The following is a 25,487-nucleotide window of genomic DNA, read 5'->3' as shown; positions in this document are numbered from 1 at the left end:
CAAAATTCAAATGTTGCAGATTTGATTATAAAACATATTTCTGTATAATACTTCGAATTCTGTGGAGATTCCTACCCTGAATGGTCAAAGCTCAAGCTTCAATGATTGCAAGTCTTCAAAAGGAAAATGTAAAATGAGTTGATGCTAAGTTTGTGGGACTCCCATTTTTAGACTCCATACCAAGAGAATAAGTTTCAGAAAATGATTGATACAATTAAATGCTTACCCCGATAGACAAATCTTTTTATTGGTTTGTCTCAGAAGACTGTATAGAAATATTTCACTTTTTTTTTTTATTTTCTGAACAAACATTGAAAGGAAAAAAATGGGCTAAAAATGCAATAAAATGATAAATCCTGCATGGTGCATACTTTATCCCCAACTTCTAAAAATTGAAGAAAAATGCAGCTTTGTTTCTTAAATTTTCAGACTTTTTTTCAAAAGCTTTTCCAATTTGACCTCATAGGAGTATAAAGATAAATCTGCCCACACCACACAAAAAAGATTAGCCTACAGAGATATATTTCATTCAGATGCTCAGTTCAGAGACATGACTATAATTCTGTCACCAAAAGGCACTGCATTCACTACACTTCAATCCCCCAGGCAATTAATGGAGCTATCAATGTTGTCAATTTCTTCCAGCCAATTTTTTCATATTAAAATTTTAAAAATACATGACAATTTTATTGACAGATTCTCAACTTTTTAGAGTAAGTTTGGGGATGAGGCTGTGGATCACAAAATACCCCTTTAATTCTGTACACCAAGCATCATTATGGAACTTTAATTGACCTTATGTTGTTTCTTGCAGTCATAAAAAGCATACACGCAGACAAATATCAGTAAGGCACATGTGATTAAAACTTTTTTATTTAGACAATATTTACATATATACAAGTATAATAAAGAACTTTTTTTTATAAAATTGGACGGAAAATAATGGAGGTAAAATGGACGGCATTTTTTTATAAGACCCCATTTCTTGCCTAACTGTTTGAAGCTGGAGTTCTTGCCACACTTCCAAGAGCGAGTATGATGAAATTATTTTGCAATAATAAAATTAATTAATTAATCATAATTTTGAGATGGCTCAAAACAGCTCATATTGAATTATTTTCTATTACTACTGTTATTTGATGTAAAAAATGAAAAATGAGAAAAAAAAGGGAGAGACAAAACACTAAATACGATGAACAAAGTACCAGAGAGGCTCGATCTCCATTCTAATAATGAATCTGTACATTGACATATAAAATAAGCAAATACTGAAATTGATCAATTAACAGTTACAATACAATCATGGTAAATATTTATAGGTTAATGAACATGTATTACTTGTTGAGAGATAAATTCGCCAAATAATGCACGCGCGCTGATATTGATGCGTCTAATGCAGGAGCCCCGAAGGGCGGAGTGCAAGTGTATTATTTTGTCTAATTTCTAACTTATTTCATACACAAGAAGAAAAAAAACATGTGATTTTTTGCTGTTTTTTTAACAAAATTATCACTACAAATAAGTTGGAAAATAGAACCAAATATAAATGCATCAACTTCGCCCGAAAAAAATGAATAAAACCTACGCTTGCATAAGCGGTACAAAAGCACTGCGTGTAGTGCTGGAGTGCACATTATACACAATCAATGCATGGTTTGGATTTTTCTAATGCTTGCTCTGATTAGTTCTCGCTATCTAAGAGTGTATGAAAGCAAAATACAACTCAATGGGTAGCTATTCATTTTAATTAATCTAAAACTCATAAAAAATCAAATGCAGACTCCAATTTGCAATTATGCTTGCTCTCTTAAACCTCACCTATCTATCGTATACATGGGCTATTCCAGAGGGCGCAACACTAATTCAGGGTCCCATAGAAACATGTGCTAATTTGGCCTACTTTAAGTGCCATTTCTGGCATCCCTGCAATAAGTCAGAAGTTGTCCTAATCTGCCACAGAGCATTTAATTGCTTTTGAAATAAAATGTCTGTTTTTTTTTGCATGTAATCATTCAAGTAATTCATATGAGCTGATATTGAGTAATTTAAAGTGAGCATGTCGGTAGATATGATCGCTACAATCTCATCTTCACTATGGACAACATTAGCCGAATTTCATTGTTATGTGAAATCCATACACCCCCTATGGAAGATATGACTAATCTCCCACAGAGGGGGTGTAGCTCTCAAATGGAGTCATCCATTCATGTAAACCCATTTGAAGTTCACACTCCCTGTGTGGAAGATTAAGGTTAAGTCTTCCATAGGGGGTGTATGAATTTCATGATGTGCAGACGGAATTTGTAATATGCGGTGTATATGTGTAATGCATCTGATCTCTTCATTTCTTCACAACATCTATGACATGTCCATGTGGAGTTGTTGTTGATAGGTGTCTATTGGAAGTTCTTGTTTATCCTTGCCATAACCTTCTGACCAGTGAGTATCTACCTTAGGAGATGCTTTCTCAAATCTGAAAAATAATAAAGAAAAAAAATCATCAAAATGTGAAATGATTTAAGAAAAAATATGGACAGAAATACCTCAAGATTATCTCAATAAATAAAAAGAAGGGTTAAGTTTAGGTGTCAGGGGTAGGATTGCGTGATCTTGATTATTGTAAGGGATAAGATACACATATAGAATTAGATTTGCCATTGCTTATTGAAAAGTGCTCTAAAAAGGCAGTGGGATACAAGAAAAGAAATAAATCCATTTCAAAACCTCAATTAAAACCTAAAATTATTCAATTCCTTTACTTTCAGCACACAATCCCTGGTGGTGTTCTCAGTGGTGATGTGGGATTTGGGGTGTATTTTCAGATTTCTTGGTACAACTGTGGGTCGCAATTTTTTTTTTAAATGTTCACAAAAAATGGATTCATCACTGTCTTGCAGAAAATTTAGTGAAAGTTTATAGTAAAAGAAATAATTTGAAATTCGTACATTTCCAGGTCCCTTGTCAAATTTGCTATATTTATTGGGTGTGTTTTTGGACACATCCGGCACATCCCTATAGTACCCAATCCAAAATCAAGTACCTCCCAAAACTGCATTACTTACTTGCTAATTTTAAACAGCGTCTTATTTTCCTCTTGAGATCCTCTTCTTTCCTGTGATTTTCTTCCTGCACTTGAAATGCGCTTTTCTTTGGGCTTAGCTTTCAACTCTCTGGTTAACTCTTGCTTACTAATATAGTCTCTATATTCTGTGCTGGGTTTAGGTTCTGTTTTAGTTACTTCCCATTTTGGTTGTTTATCTTGGATTTTTTTCTGTTCTACATAATATTTCTCTCTATCATTGTACCAGTCCATTTGATAGCCCATACTTAGCAGTTTACTTATGTTAGCTTTATCATGAGGTGGAGGGATGTCCCTGTAAATTGAAAGGAAAAAAAACATGAAAACAATCAAATGATTAATTGAAAACTGAGAAAGATATGCTGTAACAAAATTCATACCTGAAGACTTCTGTTATGGTGTATTTGTCTTTTAACCTTATAACGCTCATTCTACAAAATCCGGTGCCAATAGCCTTTTTTCCATTCTTTGGTCCACCAAAACTTTGTCGAGCATTTAGGGCATCAAATATGTTGTTTTTCTGGTAGAACTCAACGAGATCTACACGGACATATATAGTTTTCCATACTTTAAATGCTTTCTTCAGCCTGATTAACCCTTGCAAAGGCTCAAAATCGCTAAAAATGCGTTTCCACAGCTCAAGTGTCACATCTAACCCTGAATATTTTCTTTGAATAAATGCGATTTCTTTACATATTTGTTGTTTTTTAATTAGATAACGCACCATCATATTGTTTATCAACATTATTTTTTAGTGATTAAAATTTATGTCTTTGTGTAATTCTAAAATAAATTGCACTTTCCACCAAAAGCTGTGAGCTACGTTACCCTTTTTAACACACGTTATTGGAAAGAAGTAAAACAGAGGTATCAATGTAATTTGCGGTTTTGAAAGGAAACACTCATAGGTTTTTAAAATCACAGTAAAAATCGTGATGCTGTAGCCTTTTGGCATAGAAATGTTGTAAACATTGAAATTTCGACCGACCATGTTAAGATTGGTGAGCTACGTTACCAGGATTCTATAGTATGCACTTGTATTACATGTACTTCCTAATAATATGTGAAAGCTACCAGTGGTGAACCCCATTTATATTAGAATTAACCGACATAACGTTCTAACGTTCATAAATCACATTAAAAACATTAAAACCAGTGAACTACGTTACTGTGAGCTACGTTACACACTCATTTAAGCATCTTCAAAACTTCTATGAAATGGTGAAATCTGTTTTACATTTCACTCAAGTGATCTTTAATTTGCTTTTTATGACCTTGGATTGAGTAAAACCAGCCCATTTTATAGTCGATAACGTAGCTCACATTACATTGAAATTTAATATAAAAAAACATCATGACTTCCTGAAAGAAAAATATGCAAGTGGTGTTGGCAATTTTTTACATCTGAAAGTAGTCATACATTTACTTTTAAAAAACACAAAAAGCAGGTCTTTTTGAACAACTTTTATTTTTTCTATTTTTTTTGTGGATTGGCACCGGATTTTGTAGAATGAGCGATAATCATTTACTGCATCATGGACCACTTTAAATGATTTCCTCAAATGGGAACAGATTGGACCAAGTGGCATTGGATCTATAGTGTGTTTCACTTCAAGTTGAGAGTGGATTTTTCAGTAACAGATTTGAATCGCGAGTGTTATAACCTAATGCCCACCACTCAGCTGTAATGTTAGCAGTATTTAATAGCACTGAAGCCCACCACTCAAAAGTCCATAATTGCACAATTTTATTGAATTTGTCATGAATTTTGGTAAATTTTGACAACAAATTGTGAAAAATGCAAGATTTTCATCAAAGGCCCCAGCATATACTAGGGTGTGTGCTTCTTAGCTGCAACTTATTTTATATGGTGTGTCATGGCCCACAGTGGTCAGCGAAATTCTGTAAAGTGCTTTAGTAAAGGCTTATGGGTTTAAATTACTACATTTTTTGTTTTCAACTTACACTGGTGGATATCTCTGACTTTGTTGTGAACTTGCTTTCCTCTGATTGGCTTGTTGTTTTGCAGCTGCCTTTAACTGCTTCTCCTTCTTTGTGCCAACAGGTTTCCTCTGGAAGGGTTGCTCTTCTGGAAGCTTCACTCTTTTGTCTGTGACTGAATCCCCATCTCGCTGGAATGCTGTGAGTTTGTCTTGGAGGGAGTATGGCGGTCTTCTTAGGGGTTGTCTTGTATCTGCGTGCTCATCTACATAACCCTCTGGGTTGTGTTCCTCATGCACCATGTATTCTGGCAAGTAGATTGGTCTCCCACTGCATGAAGAAAACAACAATCAAAAATGTATATTAGTAAGCTATTAAAAGTGATGGATATAATGGTAGATATATGTTGTATTATGGTAGATAGTTAATCCTATGATAATTTCTTTGCTTTACTGCTATTATAATTATCAATTCTCTACATTTGTCATTAGATTGTGACAGGTGAGTGGTGTTCAAAAGAGGGAAGCCTGATTGAGGAACAGTGGACCTTTTTTAAATAATTTTTTATTCACTTCGATATGTGGGGCATATGTACCCATACAAAACTACACCTCTGATGTGAGATATCTATATTGATGTGCCCTTGTCTCTGGATTTGCAAGAGAGGGGACAACACCATGAATAGAGATGAGGGCACATTCTTTCCAAGTCACATCTTTGATCCTCTACTCAAGACCAACGCTGGAGACAGGAATACCACTTCCGGGAAAATCAAAACATTCAGTTAAGGTTCCCACTCCAAGCAGATAGATCAATAACATCATCAACGGTTTGAGAAAGCCAGAAGGTTTCTGGCGAAACTGTCAGCAGTAAAGCAAACTTTTTCATTTGGTCTTGAACTCAAACAAGCTGATTAATTAACAGACCTGATGAACCGCTTCAATCAAATAATACAGAATACTCTCCTTCCATGCCCTAGCACTAACCTTAAACCATAACCCTAAAACTCTGGAAAATTGATTTTAAATAGCAATAATTCTGATAACACTCATTGATGCACATACCCTGTGTTTTCATTTTCACTAGGTTCTGCTTCTTCATGGTCAAACCATTCCACTCTTGGATAAGCTTTAGCTTCTGTTGGTGTAGATCTTGGCTCTCGCCGTCGCATTAAAAAAAAAAAAAAAAAAATGAAAACCAATACATATGGGTTATTACACTTTCATATAGTTTAATTGTTTTGTTTTTTTAAACTTTTACAACTAAATGAAATAGAAAATATGAAGTTGAACATTTGCATAAATATATGTGACCACCCAGCACAACTGAGCCCTGAAGTCACCAATCATCATTTTTGAGATATTCAACCAAAATATTCTGCTTGAAATTAGCTTTAAAATTATGTATATCATGTCTATAGTACTTGACATTTAAGTAGTGAAAAATCAATAAAACAGTCAATAAATCCTTTGTTTCCTATATTGTTTATTGTTAAGTTCAATGGAGCATATCTCAATAGTGGCACTGGCGAAATCCAGTCTCAGTTGTGGTGGATGGTCACATATGAAGAGTTCAGATGCAAAACACAATGCCATTTTCAAACTTGTATGCCCTTGTACACCTGTCCATTATGAATGGGTATCAAAACAGTCAGCCATGGTATTTTACAATGTTTTTCTTTTTTGCAACAATTAGAATGTCTAAAAACATAGTTATTAAAATATTTAGAATGACTCAGTGGTATGATAAATTTGTTATTAGGTTCACCATATCAGTATGGTACGGGAAATTATCATGCACTCAGTGTCATCCTCACGGCTGGATTCAGCCTTTGGCTGTCTCCTGTATGACACTTCATGCACGACAATGTCCTGTAGTACCATACCTCCTCTTCACCTATAACTAATATCATCCTTACCTTTCCTTCCTCCCATTTTGGCTAGCTTGACATATTTGGAATCAGTATCTCTGATCCATCCTCTTTTCATTCCTGTATCATCATCTCTTTCATCTACCATTACATAACTACTTAATGGTATCTGAGAAGGAGCTGGGTAGTCTGCAGGTCCTTCACCTTCTTTCTTCTTAGCTGGTGCATGGTAAAACCAATCTGTGGTAAATTATGCAATAACCATAAGATATTAACCATTTTTTAAACGGCCAAAACAAATTAACAGAGCCATTAACAATATTCTGGTAAAGACAGGTGCAGTTAGCAGCACAAGACTATTATAGTCCCCAGGGAATGGCCCTTATTGTGGGGCACATAAAATATCTGCCTGCCAGGCCTGACCAGAATATGACAGAATTGGCTAACATTAAATTTGGGACCACAATCGTATGTGGTGTGATCAACAGGGCGTAGCCAGCTTTTTTTAGTCAGGAGGGGGGCAAAATGAAATTTTGGGGGCACAGGCGAGGGCTGTACAGGCAGTTGTTTTTTAATTGATGCATTAAAAGTTGGCTGAATATTTTTGATGAAAGTCAATCTTTCACAAGATGTAACTTTGCAACGGAGCGGGAGAGTGCTATGACAAAATGGTTTTCAGTTTTGGCTCTCTTTTAGTGCCGTACTATTACGCTGCCATTCGTATTCGCCGAGGAGGACAATTTTGACCTTCTCGTTTGTTTACAAACAGAGAGGTAGACAAAAGGCCTGCCTGTCAAAATTGTTCGTTCCGCTTCTCCAAATACTCAAGTACTAGCGGGATACCCGCGATTCGCGCGGGTCCCCGCTAGATGAGTACGGTAAATGTGAGCGTTCACTATAACAGGAAGAAATACTGAACAGGTAGAATCATTGAAAGGTATATTTTATTTATATAAATCTGTCTCTTTATTACATTTCCCTTTTACCTTCTTTTTTTATTTGCTGCTTTTTTATTTAATTCTGTTCTCATTATTTTAGCTTCTTTTTTTTCTTACATTTCCTGATTAGTTTCTTTCCTTCTTTGTTTCGTTCCCGTTTCATTTAGTTACTTTAACCCGTTGGCCTATTATTCGTACCTCTTTTGTCATTTTAATTTCATTTTGCTTCATAGTACCGCTTCATGTTGTTTATACAACACACATCTTTTTCCCGTATTTATTACGTCCTCTCATAGCGTGTAGGCTATGCAGAAGTGTTCATCCGTTATCATAATCCTGTGACCCGTCCATGTACCTTTTTGTCCTAATTTTTTATTTATTTTTCCTTCTTTCTGTTGGCTATTATCATGTCCTCTGGTCTCTGGCTTGCAAGTCGCGTGGCTCTGCGCCCGTTACTTGCCACAAGACTGATGCGCTGCCTGCCAGCTGCAGTTTTCATAACAAAACCCTGTTTTACCCATATTTTCACTGTTTTTGCAGTCAATTCTTGACCGATTTCAACCAAATAAAGTCCAGTCCATTTCCCGTATATTCCTCGATCTCCCGTATGAATTTGGCGACATTTGGATCGAAACTGACGGTGCCTTTTACATATGCCACATACACACATACATACATACAACATTCCCCTATTTATAGTAAGATCAAAAGGATACAATAGAGTGATTCACGCAACATGAATAGGGGATTAAAAAACTGTGAAGTACGACCATGTGCTTCTTTTGTCCAATTTGGCATCAACATTTCGAATGGAAACAGTTCAGACCTAGAACACGATCATGTCAGAAATTAATATTTTGTTCTGGGTCTGATTATTTGGACTAGCTTTCTTTAAGGGTTTTAATTTGATATATAAAATGATGCAGTTTGAATTTGATGGCAAATGTGAATTCACCTTTCATACCTGTATGCTGTATTATAGTACTACTATGTAGGTATGCCACAGACAGGGTCTAATTCTGCATAAAACCGGGCAACGTTATTTCTATAGATCTGCTGCGCATTCAAATTGCATTGTATTGAGCTGTATTGCATCGTAATTTCATTTGTGTCTATGCTAATTATGTTTCTGTAAATATGAGATGATCTTGGGAAAAATACGGCATAATTTGTCTTGGTGCTTGCGGAATGCCATGCAGTAAAATATTAAAACGTTGCGGCAATTCATGATTGACAACTAGCAATCGGCGTGTCCTTCGTATCCTCCGCTGTCAATTTCTTATCCACTCACTAATCCTCACAAAAGCTTTGTGTTGATTACGTAATGTGGAGGCAAATTGCAATAAGTACAATGAAATAATGAGTAGGGCGGGCTTCGAGGCGGGTTTCTTCTTCATCTTACGTAACAGTATTGTTCTCCAAAAACCCGGAAGCTTGTCGTTTGGAGCTCTAGCTGAAATACAGCAAGATAATGTAAGATAGTAAATGTAAACCTGTATTTTAGCTAGAGTATCTCGAGCTAGTATGCCAGGTGAATTCAAATTTGCCATCAAACTGCATCATTTTATATATCAAATTAAAGCCCTTGAATAAAGAAAGCCAACACTGAAAACCTTTTTGTCATAGCACTTTCCGTAGCAAAGTTACATCTAGTCAAAGATTGACTTTCATCAAAAAGATTCTGCTAGCAAAATTCCCCAAAACAGCATTACGGGGTGTTTCTAGATCTTAGTCTCATGACGATAGCACCTTTTTTAATGGAACTGCTATCAAAATCCTCTGAAATTCCATGTGCAGAGTCTCTCATCACCAAAAAAAATCATATATTTGGGTCAAGCGAAGTATAGACAACATATTTATGAAGGTTTCCTTGAGCAAGTGGTTCTTTTAAATTTCAATGTAAATTTGTATTGCCGGTTTAGGCCATTTTGACTGACTAGCAAATGTGTTAACTGAGGTTTCCCTGTCATACCTATACTATGATCATTGACGTGGTAAAGCCTTCGGGCACAAACAATCGTTTAGACAGTCATGAAAATATATGAATGGACCCCTAATTCATGACTCCATCATCCATGCATGATGAATCAATGAATGATGCTATGGCATGACCCATGCATGCATGAGACAAGAATCATGGCATGCATGCATGGTGCCATTGGCTAGTACGAGGAACCCATACCGTAGTAGCTCTGCACAACGGTATGGGATGAGAAGTGTATGTAAAAAGCTAGTGCAACGTTGCACTAAAAAATACAAGGCTCCTGTAGCTAAAATAGTTGCATGTTTGTCATAATATTAATTACACAGCTTCTTGTACTTCTTGTCTAAACTCTTATGCTTGTATTTGTAATTAACATTGTTAATACCCCATTATTTATCCAGAATAAATAAAAATTCATTAACGCGGCTGTGTACTCTAGCCATTGTTTCTTTCTCAAAATTGAGTTTTTATGATATGTTTGTACCTTGTTATGTTTTTTTATAAATACAAGGAATGAAAATCCAGATTTGTAAACTCCAACTGCAATATTTTAAGGATTTTATTTCACTATTCCACTCGTGTTTGAAATTGAAAAGGAAAGAAAATCTTTGTTGTACCAGCAAGGTACACGCGCGCAACAACTCAGCGCGTTGCGTATCGCGCAATTTGTTAACGCACAAATACGCGACGACACGCTGACGCTTATCTGCATGCGCGTGGCGCATCTTATGGAAGCACCACGGAAGCACTGATTTCACAAAAACCTAGTGGTCAAATGGCTCCGTTTTAGCTGATAAAATGTGGGTTTTTTCAAGTTCTTTCCCCGATTTAAATATCAAGTTATGAATGGATTTCGCTCAAACTTCTCAAGGGGCTGTGGATTTACCTGATGTTCACGTAATATAAGTTACAAAGACGGAAACTGTCGCATTCTCCTGTGAGATTCGATGAAAGTGCAAAATGTGACCACTTTAAACTTCAACGGCCATTATTTCAATGTTCATTTTCTCGGTAAAATGACGATTTAGGTACACGATAACTCAATAAATACAGCATCTATAGGTAAGCAAATATGATCATCGTAAAAAGCATGATCGACTCAAGAAACAGTTTTCTCATTTTTTTATATATTGGTCTATTTCCGATTTTGGGCATCATTTTGTGCAAATAGGCGTTTTTGAATTTTAAAAAGTTCATTTTGATGCCTTATATGGTCAATATCTCAAAAAATAAGGCCAATATCAAAAAAATAAAAAAAACGTTTTTGGAATGGAGCCTCAAGATTGAGCTAAAAACAAAATAAAATATTTTGGAAAGAGTGTTTTTTTTTTTATGATGTACCTAATAAATATTGCCAAAAACTCACCTTTTGTGATTTTCTTCAAAATTGTTGTTTTTACCCCAAATCTGTATTTATATTAAGATTTATTGATGTCTTGCCTTCATAAAATGTATACTTTTATATGTTTTATGCTGAATAATTACAAAGTTATTGCACTTTTACTACATGCATGTCTGAGAGTACACAGCCACCTTAACACATGATCCACATCTGCGCACCAAAACTGAGATGGCACTTCAGTGCAAACTTAGATAGGGCAGCACCAATTGGCAATACGAAAATGTCATACCGATAAATAATGTGTCTGTTTTGCCCGTTATTTAAGTTTGTGTTGCGAACTAGCCATTGGCATAGAGGCCGTCAGCCTTTTCCGCGGGATCCGCCATCTTGTGGGTACTGCCGTTCTGCATGTCACGCGTTATACATTACGCCCCCGATAACGCGGAAGTCGCAGCGCGTGACGCACCTTTTCAGTCAAGCATCAACACGGTGATCTTAGCAACAAGTCACTCCGTACCCACAAGATGGCGGCGTTGACGTCACAATGACTACCTCTATTGAGCATTGGGCCATTGCAAATGCAATGATTGTTGTCGAGACGATGAATGTTTTTGTTTTTTTGTTTTTCTGGGCCTGTTTAACGAGATCTTTCTTACCTTGTGTTCCTTGATTTCCTGCCATTATTTGGTTATCTTATTATATTCTTTAGGTTTTATGTAATTATGTTTTCACTGTGTACTGCTGCAGGAAACGCTAAGAAAACAACATCGGCGTCATCACATCACTCCCATTTCGGATCGTCGGTCGTCGTCTTTCCAACTTGTTGACATCGTTGTCATAGGAACATTGAAATTCCCTAAAACACTTTAAAATTTAACACTTTTGTCCAAACATGAAACTTTTACATCAAAAGCAGCTTATAGGTAATTTATTATATTCTCACGAAAAATTTAAAACCATTTTTAATACTGTTTCATTGACAAAATAAATAAAAAGGTACTAGCTTGAGATGAAAATTACATAGAAACAACGTAAGTATGACAAGCTCTGCATAGTGCCAGCTGGCGGAGTTGGGCTGCGTTTAAAAACTCAAAAACAAAAAAACAATTTTTTTTTATTGCAGGAAATCTGTGTAATTTGATTTCCCCATGTATTTATTTATGGTGTTATTATTCCATAACAACCCGTTGATTATCTGCTGATAAGTGTACTGATATAATGAACTGTATTGTACTCCATACGTAGTATTAGGCCAATTACAATTGATCCTTAGTTTCCTGTTTCCCTCGTGCGTTAGCTCGAGATACTCTAGCTAAAATACAGGTTTACATTTACTATCTTACATTATCTTGCTGTATTTCAGCTAGAGCTCCAAACGACAAGCTTCCGGGTTTTTTGGAGAACAATACTGTTACGTAAGATGAAGAAGAAACCCGCCCCTGAGCCCGCTCAACTCATTATTTAAATGTACTTATTGCAATTTGCCTCCACACATTACGTAATCAACACAAAGCTTTTGTGAGGATTAGTGAGTGGATAAGAAATTGACAGTGGAGGATACTGAAGGACACGCCGATTGTTAGTTGTCAATCATGAATTGCCGCAACGTATTAATATTTTACTGCATGGCATTCCATAAACACCAAGACAAATTATGCCGTATTTTTCCAAAGATCATCTCATATGAAGTAAGCTGAATGCGATCTGTACTTTTGTAACATTCCGATCGCTTTTGATCACCTATTATCGGTAATTTGCTTGAAAACACGTGAGTTCATGTTGTGTAAACATAATTAGCATAGACACAAATGAAATTACGATGCAATACAATGCAATTTGAATGCGCAGCAGATCTATAGAAATAACGTTGCCCGGTTTTATGCAGAATTAGACCCTGTCTGTCGTGCGTCCAAAATCAAGAATGGAAAAATATTTAATTATTTTATTTTTATTTAGGTATTTTCATCTTTTAATTGACTTTTTAATTACTTTTATTTGCTAATATCTGTTTTTGATCTTCTCAACTTTGATTATGAATATAAAACAAGAACATTGTAGGGTTCCCTACTAATATTAGTGTATAAAAATCAATTATAAAGGTAAAATAATTAAATCCATAGTCTTAGTCAAAATGACCAAATGGACTGTTGATAATAGTCACGACCACATTTTCAAAATAAAGAAAGTAATAGATAATTAATAATTAATAGATAATTAATAATTAATAATTAAAAGTCGCCTCGTCCTTTATTTTCAAACTTGAAACAGGAAACTAAGAATTAATTGTGAATGGCCTTATTAGGTAAGCTTAACAAGTTATTATTATTTAGGTAAGCTTAACTTAGACTAAGTTTCAGTTGACTATAGACTAGTGATAGTGTAATAGAATTCAGTTTACATGTACTACAATCGTGTAAATCATGTCAATGTTGTCATATTTAAAAAAAACTATTTGCTGCTTGGCTTGTGATTTTCCGTTTCCATGTTATTTACCTATTTATTTATACCATTATTTTATAAATCTACCTTTTCCTACATTTCTCCTTTTAGATTTGTTTTTTTCTTCATATTTTGTTCCAATTTTTTATATTTCCTGCTTTGCTTGTGATTTCCCATAATTGTGCATGTTATTTATTGAATTCTGTTCTCATTGTTTTAGCTTCCTTTTTTTTACATGAATTTATTTATTTATTTATTTATTCTTTCATTTTTTTAGCTTCCTTCCTTCCTCCTGTATCCTTACGATTTTTATCATCTTGGTAATATCTTAACCAAATATCATACCCTAAACCACAACCCTGTATCCGCAACCCATCTATTTATAGTAGGCCTACCTTTTTTGTCCTCCTCTCTTTTCTTTTCTATTTCTCTGGCATGGAAATTTGGCCTATTCATAGAATACATCGCTTGTACGCCGACCCACTAACGCCAATGCCCTGCCAGTTAGATACAGTACGCGGTTTCAGTTGGCAACCACTGAGTTTTGACAACAACAAAAAAATGGGGGGAAAACCTGTTTTTAAACCACATTTTCACTGTTTTTGCAACCAATTCTTGACCGATTTCAACCAAATAAAGTGCATTGCATTTCCCATATATTCCTCCGAGTCCCATATAAATTTGGTGACATTTGGATCCAAACTGACTGAGCCTTTCAATCTTTGCACATACAAACCAACAAACAAACACCCATACAACTTTTCCCTAATTATAGTAAGATAGTTGTTTTGTTATTTTGTATTCTAGTGCACTGTAACATCGTAAAAACTTACGTCTTCATGACTGCTTATCAACAAGTCGCTACCAAACTATTTCTCTACATCCTCTTGGTGCCTATTACAATGTCAAACTCATGGAGTTCTACTGGAAGTAATCAGGATACAGCATCTTACCTAGATTCAAAAGCTGACAATGCAGATAAATGCATTGATGATAGTAAACCTGCAGTCAGTTCATGTTCCTCTGCCGAAGATTCTCTATGCACTGATGATGGTCCTGTTGCTTCAAGTAGTAATGCTGTCGTCTTATACAGGTACCGGTAGTTATTTTTCCTGAAGAAGATGATTAATTTATGCTTCTATCCCAATATTCTTTTCCAGTGGAAATATTTTTTTAAATTGTTTTTGGTACAAGATATTTGCATTCTTGTCAGTTCAGGAAAAAGTATGTGTGTGATACTCAACACCATCTGTTTTACAAACAAAATTGTGGAAATTACCAAATTTGTAAAGAATTGAAAGTTTACACCAATTTTGTCAATTGATTACTTACGTATAAATAAAGTGTATTTTGGGGTGCAGGTCAGTGATAAATTAAAAAAATACCTCAATAATATTACACCATTCACACAATCTCTGTGGCTGATGATCTATTTGAATTGGCAATTTTTTTAAATCAAAAGTACCGGTATGTCCTTTTGCCATTTGAACCTTTTAGATTTATGTTTCTGTGTACATTTTTGATTTTTAGAATTAAGAACCCTACAATGTTTTTGTCATTTCTTTGTTAGTTTGGGTCGGTCTGTGGCATTTTAATATGTTTTCTATAATTGTCACCTCATGATTTTTTATCAAATTAACAATTGTTTCATTATCTTCATACAGACCGACTGCTCTGCATGCATTTAGACAAGAAACCAAAAAATATAGTTTTGTCAAGACAGAATTAGTTATCAAGCAGAAATGGGAAGATATTGGAGTTGCTGCTGTCGTATGGGATGCAGTAAGTATGTTATTATATTATGATCAGCTCGTAATTGGCGAGAATTGTTCCATTTTGTTACTGGAAGTTCTGACTGTGTGTATGCCATATTAAATCAATTCACCATGTTATGATTCTCACCTGTTACACATCATGCAACTGTTCCTATTGTTCACACTAGCGGGACACCCGCGCTTCGCGCGGGTCCCCGCTAGATGAGTAAATGGGAGCATTCACTAAAACAGGAGGAATTACTGAACAGGTAGAATCTGTCATTGAAAAGGTAAATTTTATTTATCTGAGTCTGACCCTCCTTAGGCCTACGTTTCTATTTTAGCTTCTTTCTTTCTTTTTAGTTTCTTCTACATGGACCAATTTTGTTCCATTAAAAAAAATTTGCTGCTAAGATTGCAATGTTTTTTTATTTATTCAATCCCTTTCCCGTTACTTTCTAAATCGGTCCTTTCTTATATTTCCTTTTAGCTTTTTTTTTTTTTTATTTGCTGCTTAGCTTGTCATTTCCCGTTTTCATGTTATTTATTTAATTCTGTCCTCAATTTAATAGCTTTTCTATTTAAATTTTCTGATCTTATTTTAGTGGTTTTTTTTCGTACATTTCCTGATTAGTTCTTTTTTTTTCCTTCTTTAGCCTATTTTATTCCAGTTTTCATTTTCTTACTGTGACTAACTATATTCAACATACTCTTACCTTTTTGTCGTCATTTTATTTTATTTTTTATTTATAGTAGGCCTACCTCTTCATGTTGTTTGTACTTTTTAACACACATCTTTTTCCCGTATTTTTTACGCCCTACCCTCATAGCGTGTCTACCATGTTTGTCTGGGGTGTCTACGGTCGTTCACCCGTAATATCATTCATTATGTGACTCTGCATCGTTTACGCGAGCGGTGGTGTAGTGGTACGTTACCAGAGCGGTATTGCTGCGCTACGCGCGCGGCTTGGCGTTAGATACGCCCGTGCGACGCGCATGGCTATCTTAGCAACTGAATACTTTTCTTTGTTTACCTAGGATAGCAACGGACCACATTTTCACTGATTTTGAGGCCAATTCTTGACCGTTTTCAACCAAATTAATAACAGGACATTCCCGTATATTCCCTGATCTCCCGTATGAATTTGGCGACATTTGGATCGAAACTGACGGAGCCTTTTCACTTTCATACATAGTCACAACATTAGCCTATTTATAGTAAGATGCCAGAGTGTCCATCTTGGATGGTTTGGGTATAACACACAAACCATTGCCAACCACAAGGCTTTGTCATCAAATTTGATTTTGATTTGAAAGCATCAAATATTTAAAAACAATTAAAGGCTTATATCATAAATTATCAACTTTACAATGAATTATTCTCAATTTCTCATCTCTCTTTGTAGGCAGTTGTTTTAGCTGAGTATTTAGAAAAGAACAGCGAAGAGTTTTCTCTGCAAGGCAAAAGAGTTGTAGAACTAGGTGCAGGCACGGGTCTAGTCAGCATGGTGGCTGCATTATTAGGTAAGTATCTACTATACAATGCAACCAGATATGCAAGGGAAAAATATCAGGGTTTGAAAAACTACCACCCAGTTGAGGTGGATTTTGCCAGGAGAGAGTTTCATCTTAAAAGTAGCTCCTGGTCATGTATAAGAGGCTGACCGGGATCTTTATGTGACCCATCACATCAAAACCTGCCAGTTATCTTCAAAAATGAAAATTGAGATTAAAAACTAGGATAAACTGTTTTTAGCTTTAATAACAACTTACCTGTTGAAATCAGATGGAGAAAAAATGTTTTATAAGGCATAACAAGCTCAAATTTCTTTTTATTTCCTTTATATTTTTTCATCTCCTTTCATCTGCAAATGAAGCCTGTCGACGACTGGTCAGTTTTGATATGATGGGTCACATATTATTTCATGGTAACCAGTGGACAAATAGAGCTTAGAATCTGCTTGTTTTTTTCCCCTGGCAGACATGTTTATTGAAATGCCATTATTTACAGTTTTTGACATCCTAGACCATCTCATTTTGTGCTGATGAATGACTGGCTTTATTCAGCATGTGTGAGCATGCATGTCCAAAGTCCACTTGATGGATAGCAGGACAATATCTTGTCATGTCATCTGCATATGCATAGGGCTGTCAACTTGCACACATTTGGTATGTCTCAAGCATTTTCACACATTTGCAGTTTCTCATGCTCTCGCGTCAAAGAAGTAAAATCACACGCATAATCAAAATATATTTCCAGAATTTTTTGTCCCTAACTCCTCTTTTTAGATTCTAGGCCCTCTGGCGACAACATTAAGGGGTCAACAATAAACAATTTTAGTCGACAAACAATATTTCTGTCCTGGAATGCCCTGTTGGATAATTTCTTACTCCAAGCAATTCCAAAAAGTTGACAGCCCCGTGTGCATCCACTTACGCCTTCTAAACTGAAACTCATGAGTGTGTCTCTGTATAGATATGTGCATGTAATGGGATGTGTATGCGCAGGCGTGTATTCATCAGTGTTTTTGTGGGGTGTGTGGGGGTGTATGTGCAAGTGAAGTATCACAAGAATGTATATGTAAGAGCAGACCACAACTATGATCCACAGATAGTCTTACAAAGTTTTCTTTCCTTGATTTATAGGAGCTAAAGTTATTGCAACAGATAGAAAGCTAGCACTGCAATTCCTGCAAGAAAACATACAGGACAATTTCCCCTGCATCAAGGATGAAAATGGACTTTGTGAACAAGATGATAAGAGAATATCGGTGAAGGAGTTAGATTGGGGTCAGAATCACAAGCAATTTCATCCCATTTTTGATTACATTGTTGGAGCTGACATTGTGTACATTGAAGAAACATTTGAGCATCTTCTGGAGACTATGCTACATTTGACCAGTTCCAGTAGAAAGAGTAGAATACTGTTGTCTTGTAGGATACGCTACGAAAGGGATGAGAGGTTCTTGAAAATGATGAGGAGCCACTTTGTTGTGAAAGAAATTCATCATGATGATAAACGTGACATCAAAATTTATGTTGGTGATCGTGAAAGGTGAACCTCGCATAAAACAAATGGAACAAATGAAATCATTAACAGATTAAATTTATATTTATGCACCATGTATTCAGAAAGGTGGACTGCCCTTCACTCCTGGATTAAGAATGCATGCAGGATCACTTTTGTGGGACATTTTTAAACATTATTTTAACTATAACTCTTAAAATGACAAACACAATTATATGAAAGTATACATTTTTGGAGAGGAAATGATGGTGGATCAAAAATGTTAATTGGCAGGAAAAGTCAGTGTTTTTGGACTCAAAAATAGGTAAATTTTTTCAAATTTTCAAAATTACAAAGATACAGTGGAATTTTTATCATAACTTATTGTACAAGGTGGCTATTTACCTTTTATTAATTCGTGTCTTTACCTATCTGGGAGTGAGAGGAGCTAGAATAGGCCCTCTATTGATGCAATTCAGCAAGGATAATCAGAGGGCGGGAGGCGTGGTTTATTATTATATCTTTGACCCCGATTGGTCACGGTCAAGGTCACATGTAACTTCTGACCAATCAGGGCTTTATGCAAATGGTCCAAAAACTGGACGCAAACTGGACGCATTTTGGACACTCGTCCTGAAGACTTGATCGAGACCAGTTGTGTTTCTCACTTTCGGAGAGTTTTAGTGTTTTTGGTATTTATAAAAAGGACAGGTCTGATTTTCAGGGGTTAGTAAACAATTGCAGGTATGTGATTAATTCGGGTGGCCGAATGGGTCGGCCCAAAAGACCCGACGGGAGGGAGGGTAATTTCTTTTGCTATTTTACTAATTTCGTTGCTGAATTGCATTGGGGGGGCGCACGAGAACAGGCTGCTAGCACCAGGCAGATGGGGAAAGGTGGAGTCGGGAACATGTCTACATCCAAAATTACATCTCTAATTTAGGTCTTGTTTAAACTGTTTAGTGATACTTTTCTTAGGATTCTTTTATTAAACACCTTTGGGCGTTTATTGCACGGAAATGCTAGTCGGCATAGAAGTGACACTATTGACTATAGCGCTACTTGGAAAAGGTTTGGGCTAAAGACGCTACTGCATGGCGTAAGGTCCTTCAAATTCTCAAGCTGAGTAGACATGTCAACCCACGCACCTTCCCTCTATATTGTCAGTTGTCACTCCCCATGAGTATTAACATTGTTTTTATATACATGATAGGAATTTCACTTAGTCCTGAACCTCAGTAATTAAGGTGTTATTAAAGACAAGACGAAGACTATGTAAGCTTAAGTCCTAGGCCTAGGCAGTGCTAGGCTTTTAACAGCATGATTGCTGATATGGTCCCTAAAAGTCTGTAGGTGTACAGCACAGTACACGCTACCTATTTGTGTGTTTGGACATTTGTGCATAGACTGCTACAGTCTATGATTTGTCATATTCAGGTCCCTTTATTTGATTAATGTCTGGTTTTTGGCGTTGGCCGATGCATAAAAAGCCTATTGAATTTTCTGGATACCCTTTTATATGTGTACAGCTTCGTCTGGTCTTTGTAACTAATTTCAAATGATCTCCAAATATTGATAGGAAATATCAAAGTGGTTCCATAACTAGAGGACCTTTTCAAATTACATGTATATTCTCTGGTAGTAAATTGTATGCTGAAAGTGAGAAAAGAACCTCATACTCATGGTAAATGTAAGGACACAAAATCATGTCTCTCTTGTCATATTTCTTTATTAATAAACACAGCTTTTCTTACAATCAATTATTACAGAAAGCTTAACATTTCATTCAATAAGCTTAAAATCATAAGCTAGTGTTAAAGAAGGAAATTTCTTGGATTACAGGCCTATTGATATTAGTTATTCATGCTCGGTGGATCACGACTACATTATAAATAATGAGCATGTTAATTTCTAGTCATTTGTGCTGTCCAAATAATTGCTCGTGCATGTAATGTCAGTAGTAGAGATTTCTCATCAGTTTCTTTGATATTAAGGTGATACTCCAAACTTGGTATCTGGTCATTTAGGCTTCCCCTCGTGTCGTTTTGTATCTTTCAGTGACCCCAGCCCTTCGCTTCGTCACAATGGCGTAGTCGGCAGGATGAATTTCCTTTCTATCAGGATAATTGACCAAAAGGGGAACCAAAAGAAAAATGGAAGTTGAAGGGACGGTACTGACTGCAGAACAACTGGGGAACACAGGACAAGAAACTGAGATTCACAAAGTAAATACTGGAGCTTCAAATAAAAATTTCAATATTAATGCTGAGAGTCAATTTCATTCAAATACAAGTGAAACTGAGCCAACTCTCAGTGGTTCCCAAATTCCTCCACAGGGAAATTTTGAGGGCCAGGAAAATAAAAATGATAGTGAGGCACCAGAATGGGTGGATGGTGATCATCGTATTGACGAAGCACCCTCACTGCCTTTCAAAATGGGCAATAAATTAAAACCACCTGCCTATGATGGCACTTGTTCATGGCCTGATTATTTGATTCAATTTAATATGATCAGTGAGCTAAATAAATGGGATGAACATGAGAAGTTACTGTACTTGGGGGCTAGTCTAGATGGAGTAGCTAGGGAGGTGTTAGATATAAACCCAAATTCACTTGGAAGATTTGTGGATCTGGTAAAATGCTTGAGTAAAAGATTCGGATCTGAGGAACAGGAAGAGATTTTTAGAGCCTGGTTGAAGAATCGTACTCAGGAACCGGATGAATCTTTTCCCGACTTGGCTCATTCTATCCGTAGATTGGTCAAAAATGCATATCCAGAAGCCCCATACAAAATGTTGGAAAGCATGAGTAAGGATCATTTTATTGATGCGATTGACAATGTGGAAGTTCAGAACCTGGTTTACTATAAAGAGCCTGATAGTCTTGAGGAGGCTGTAAGACTAGCCATTAAAATCTCTTCCCGTATTCAAGGTCAGAAAAAGTTAAGCAGAAAACCGATCCGTTCTATTCAGTCTGGGTATAAAAATATGCTGGCACCTCCCAAAAATACATACAAGGGCTACATTGAAAATGAAACTGAGGTGATGCCGATCTTGCAGAAATTACAAGATCAAATCACAAAATTGTCCATTCAAAACCAGAAAAAGTTATGTTACCGCTGTGGATCTGAGAATCATTTAGTGAATATGTGTCCAAAACCTCATCGTACCTGTTTTAGGTGTGGTTCTTCAAATCACCTGGTGAGCCGTTGTCTCCGTGATAGTAGACCTGATCAGGAAAACTACACGTTCTAGATCTTACAAGGTGCTCAGTGAAAATAAATGGCCAATACAAATTTAGTAAAAACATGGGTGAATGACATGTTAGTGAATTATGTGAAGTTTTGCACAGATGGACTTTGACTGGGCAAATACAATTTTGCATACATTAGAAATAACCGTGAGCAATATGCACATGAAAATATAGAGCTAATTTATAGTAAAATAAAGAGTGGAAATTGAATTTTGGAGGATTTTGAAATTGTTGAAGTATTCGCGCAACATGTGTCTGTGTCTGGTGCAACCTGGCTGGCTACAGGTGCACATTAATTTTGTCCCACACTCGTAACCGGCAATGGAGTGTTTTGGGATGGTCCGGTATAAACAGTGGGGTGTTATACCGGATGGAAAATGCCCGGGAAATGAGGGATCCCTGGTCTGTTGTGTCTGGAACCCAATGGTACTTCCCAAGAAATTGTGTAATGTCATGAGTTACAAAATTCCATGCTGCAGAATCTTCTAGGGTAGGAAGTTGATTTTGCACATGCTCAGGAACGCTATTGGGGTGGGTTACTAGTGGGAGATACATGTACTGCAGTGGAGGAAAAATGAAAAGGTCATTTTAAAATTATGCAGTGTTTAGCCTGCCGATTATCTGTCTCCCAATGGTGCTCAGAAATGAAATGCTGTGGTAAATTGGTAGATATGGTCCCACTTCCAGTATCTGACCGTGGCTGATAGAGCCTGTGTTACACACTTTTATGTGGTGTAGTGGACAGTGTTTCATATTTTTGTGTCTGAGAGCGTGTTTCATACTGTTATGTGTATAGAGCGCTCTAGGTATTGTGTTGGTGAATACTTCTCAATTTAATGATATAAAATCTGTTCCAGTCCTAAGTCAGGAAATGGGTGCAATTGTGCTATGGCTCTGATAAAACTGTGTGGCTCACCGATTTGTAAGCTTAACAATAGAGTGGTATTTGATGGTCCAGTGCGGAAGGAGGCAACAAAGTGCAAATTGTTCACTTTTGTTTTTAGGAATATTATTGTAATTTAGATGGGGAAGAAATAATTTCAAAATTCAAAGTCTTAACACAGTCTATAATACATGTGGGCTACTTGGCCTACAACTTATATGTACAGTTTATTACAAAATAGGAGTCTACTTGGCACCCAAATAGAGTGCTACTTTTGACTTCTGGTCCGGTACCGAATTAACGCGCTGAATACGGATAAATTCGTGAGGGTGACACTGGAAATCGTAAAGAACTTTCTCGCAGTGAATTTTAACTGATGAACAACCAGAACTTTCTCAAATGTTGCTGGCAGAGTCAAGATGCTGTAAACAGTGAAGATAACTTTTAGCAGTTAACAACTGCTCGGCTACATTGTGTGACATTAAATCTCGCATATCTAAATTGTTCCAGATTTATCTTTGGAAATTTTAGTCGGATATTCACTTGAACAGTAAATCCGCAATAAAAAGCCACAGTTATGATCCGTATCAGACAAGGCGACTAGACAAGTCAGTCTTTCAAGTCTGATCCAAATTACGAGCGTTGGTGATTGGTGAACATCTTGATGGAGTTGAAGCAGAAATTGCAGTGTACAACCTGAAGACGGAAAAATCGCTAGACTTCAGAGCAACGAGGTAAATCAACGCATCCTTGGTCGGCCGCTGGACATCATTTTCTGGAAGACAGAAAAGGAGGAAAACTTTAATATAGGAGCTAGTCGGCTTCTTGTAAATGTTATTTATAGGAGCTAGTTGGCTTCTTGTACAATGTAAATTTCACTGTGAAACTCATTTCAAAATGTTAAATGGTACTGGTAAAAATTAATCGAGTGATAATTTGCAAACCAAAAATCAAGTTTCAAACCAGTTAATTGAATAAATTTTACTCTGTCACTGGGTGATGGCATGCTCAAAATCATATTAATTATTTCAATTTTGCGAAAATCTGACATGTTTGCAAATTCAAGTTCATGATGTCAACTTACCAGTGTTTACATTTGTCGAGGCGATCCCTGCGATGTTCATGATCTGTACCAATGATTGACAGTTAAAGTTTTAGCAGCGCTGATGTACATGTGCACGTACACAGTACATGAGCATGAGTGCAGAGAGGAAAGTTATCTGCGCCGTTTTTTTTTGTCGAGTAAAAATGTCAGTTTCACTGACAGAATCAAATTTTCTGGGATAATTTCCATGTCATACAGTGTCTGAAGTTTATACACATGCCAGTTTCGATTCACTTTAATCAATCTTTCCACCTAAATTAGAAGATTAGAAGAAGGCTTTCTCAACACACCTTTCGGAAGTTTACATTTTATAGAATTTTATCAATTTTGTTCAGGAGTGTTTCTAGGTTGTATTTTGGCTCGTTGGTCATTGAAACTTGAAAGTTTTAAAGTTTACATCTTTTCTAAATTCTAATTATTAAATAGATGATTGTTTTTATTAATTCAAACAAGTTCATCTTTGCTATGTGTTTATGATGGCTAGGAAAGGTCGTCTGTTTGCAATAGATGCAGTTTGACAAAATTTGTAAGGAAAATTTTGTGTAAAACAAAATTTGGGGGATTCCCCTGTAGACATAGGACAAACGCACGGCGCATGCGCGGCCCGGGATCTTTAAACAAACCGGAAATGTCACTTTTTGATGTAAACAAAGAGTTCGTACATGGAAACTATATGCTGAAATTTCACCTTTTTACTGTCTATAAATAACGCGATCGGATGAAACTAACTTGACGAATATAATCATTACAGTCATGACTTTTATCAGCATTAATGGTTTGGCTTGGTTTGAAAAAATAATATCGAAAAACATCGTTTTACATTCCGCCTTCATGTCAAAAAAAAATGAACGTAAATTTTCTCGTAATTTTAGTATAAAATGTTACCAAAACCATGCCAATGGCAAGCTGAGTTTTTCATTTTAAGACCTGAAACTTAGAAATAATGTTTGGAGGGATGTTTTCTTATTAAAAACTTTTGAGACGGAGGATTGATTTACTGAAAGTGAAGTTACAAAGCAAAATATGGCGGGCAAGACCTGCGAACAGTGCAATGATTTGCCTTCAATTGTACAGGTAAGCTTAAAAGTTAAAACTGTATGGGACCGTTCACAAACACTTGTTCAGAGGGGCCTGATGCAAAAAATTTCATCACAAAATTTTTGCCCCACCCCTTTCGGATCTCAAAATTTCAGCCCCCCTTTTTTTGACATGAAAATTATGGGTCAACCCCATAGAAAGGCAAAAACACAATTTTCCCAGGAACATTTGTGGTCAATTTTTTCAGGGCCCCCCTTAAAAGGGCATCTCTACCTCTACGTAAATACTTGGCAAGGTCCATAAGTTTGGATGTAGTGCCAAGGGCATTTCGTGATCCACAGCCTCATCCCCCCACTTTTCTCAAAAAAAGTTGAGATTTTTATATCACTGGAAACCTCTGGCTACATATGTTTAATATGTACAAAATATTTCTTGCAGATTAATTCGTTTAGCAAAGATATCGTGAAATTTGAATTTCGTTCTGGTGCACCAGAACGAAATTACAACGCATTGTCTATGGAGCAGTGTAATACACATAATCATGCATAACTCATGAACGCATAAAATCAGAATCAACTGAAATTTTGGGAATAGGTTTTTTTCGTGGATATCTAATGAAAAATGACATTAGAGGATACTAGGATCACGAAATACTCCTTTAAGAGGGTCAAAACTTTTAAGGGCGCCCATTTTGCATCAGGTCCCCCCTAACAAGTGTTTGTGAACGGTCCTTATAATAATGCTATGAAGTATTTGAAACCTGTTCAGTATTTTGGTACAGCAGCTCTATCCAGAGCAGGATTCAGTTAATATTGGGTCAGACCGGGGTCAGATGAGCCGGGCCCAGGGCCCTCA

General features: G+C 36.3%; 2 protein-coding genes and 1 long non-coding RNA gene across 3 annotated transcripts; 1 reads left to right on the top strand and 2 right to left on the bottom strand.

The window, feature by feature from the left end:
• Nucleotides 1–1,610: 1,610 nt before the first annotated feature.
• LOC140154347 (uncharacterized protein C7orf57-like) lies at nt 1,611–11,970 on the bottom strand. The gene is made up of 6 exons (XM_072176914.1): nt 11,811–11,970; nt 6,939–7,130; nt 6,085–6,193; nt 5,045–5,350; nt 3,063–3,374; nt 1,611–2,473 (listed from the first exon to the last, which is right to left on the bottom strand). The coding sequence occupies exons 1-6, from the start codon at nt 11,833–11,835 to the stop codon at nt 2,359–2,361; spliced, it is 1,059 nt and encodes a 352-aa protein (XP_072033015.1). The 5' UTR covers nt 11,836–11,970; the 3' UTR covers nt 1,611–2,358.
• A 2,409-nt stretch (nt 11,971–14,379) lies between these two features.
• On the top strand, nt 14,380–18,740 carry LOC140154972 (protein N-lysine methyltransferase METTL21A-like). The gene is made up of 4 exons (XM_072177634.1): nt 14,380–14,686; nt 15,258–15,375; nt 16,754–16,871; nt 17,994–18,740. Exons 1-4 carry the CDS (start codon nt 14,433–14,435, stop codon nt 18,404–18,406), a joined length of 903 nt encoding a protein of 300 aa, XP_072033735.1. The 5' UTR covers nt 14,380–14,432; the 3' UTR covers nt 18,407–18,740.
• A 2,409-nt stretch (nt 18,741–21,149) lies between these two features.
• On the bottom strand, nt 21,150–23,898 carry LOC140154974 (uncharacterized). The gene is made up of 2 exons (XR_011859331.1): nt 23,574–23,898; nt 21,150–23,264 (listed from the first exon to the last, which is right to left on the bottom strand). It is a non-coding gene; the product is annotated as an uncharacterized lncRNA (long non-coding RNA).
• Between the last annotated feature and the right edge of the window lie 1,589 nt (nt 23,899–25,487).

This window comes from Amphiura filiformis, chromosome 6 (assembly GCF_039555335.1).
Source record: "Amphiura filiformis chromosome 6, Afil_fr2py, whole genome shotgun sequence".
In the NCBI taxonomy this organism is placed as follows: Eukaryota; Metazoa; Echinodermata; class Ophiuroidea; order Amphilepidida; family Amphiuridae; genus Amphiura; species Amphiura filiformis.
This window is presented reverse-complemented; position numbering and strand designations above follow the sequence as displayed.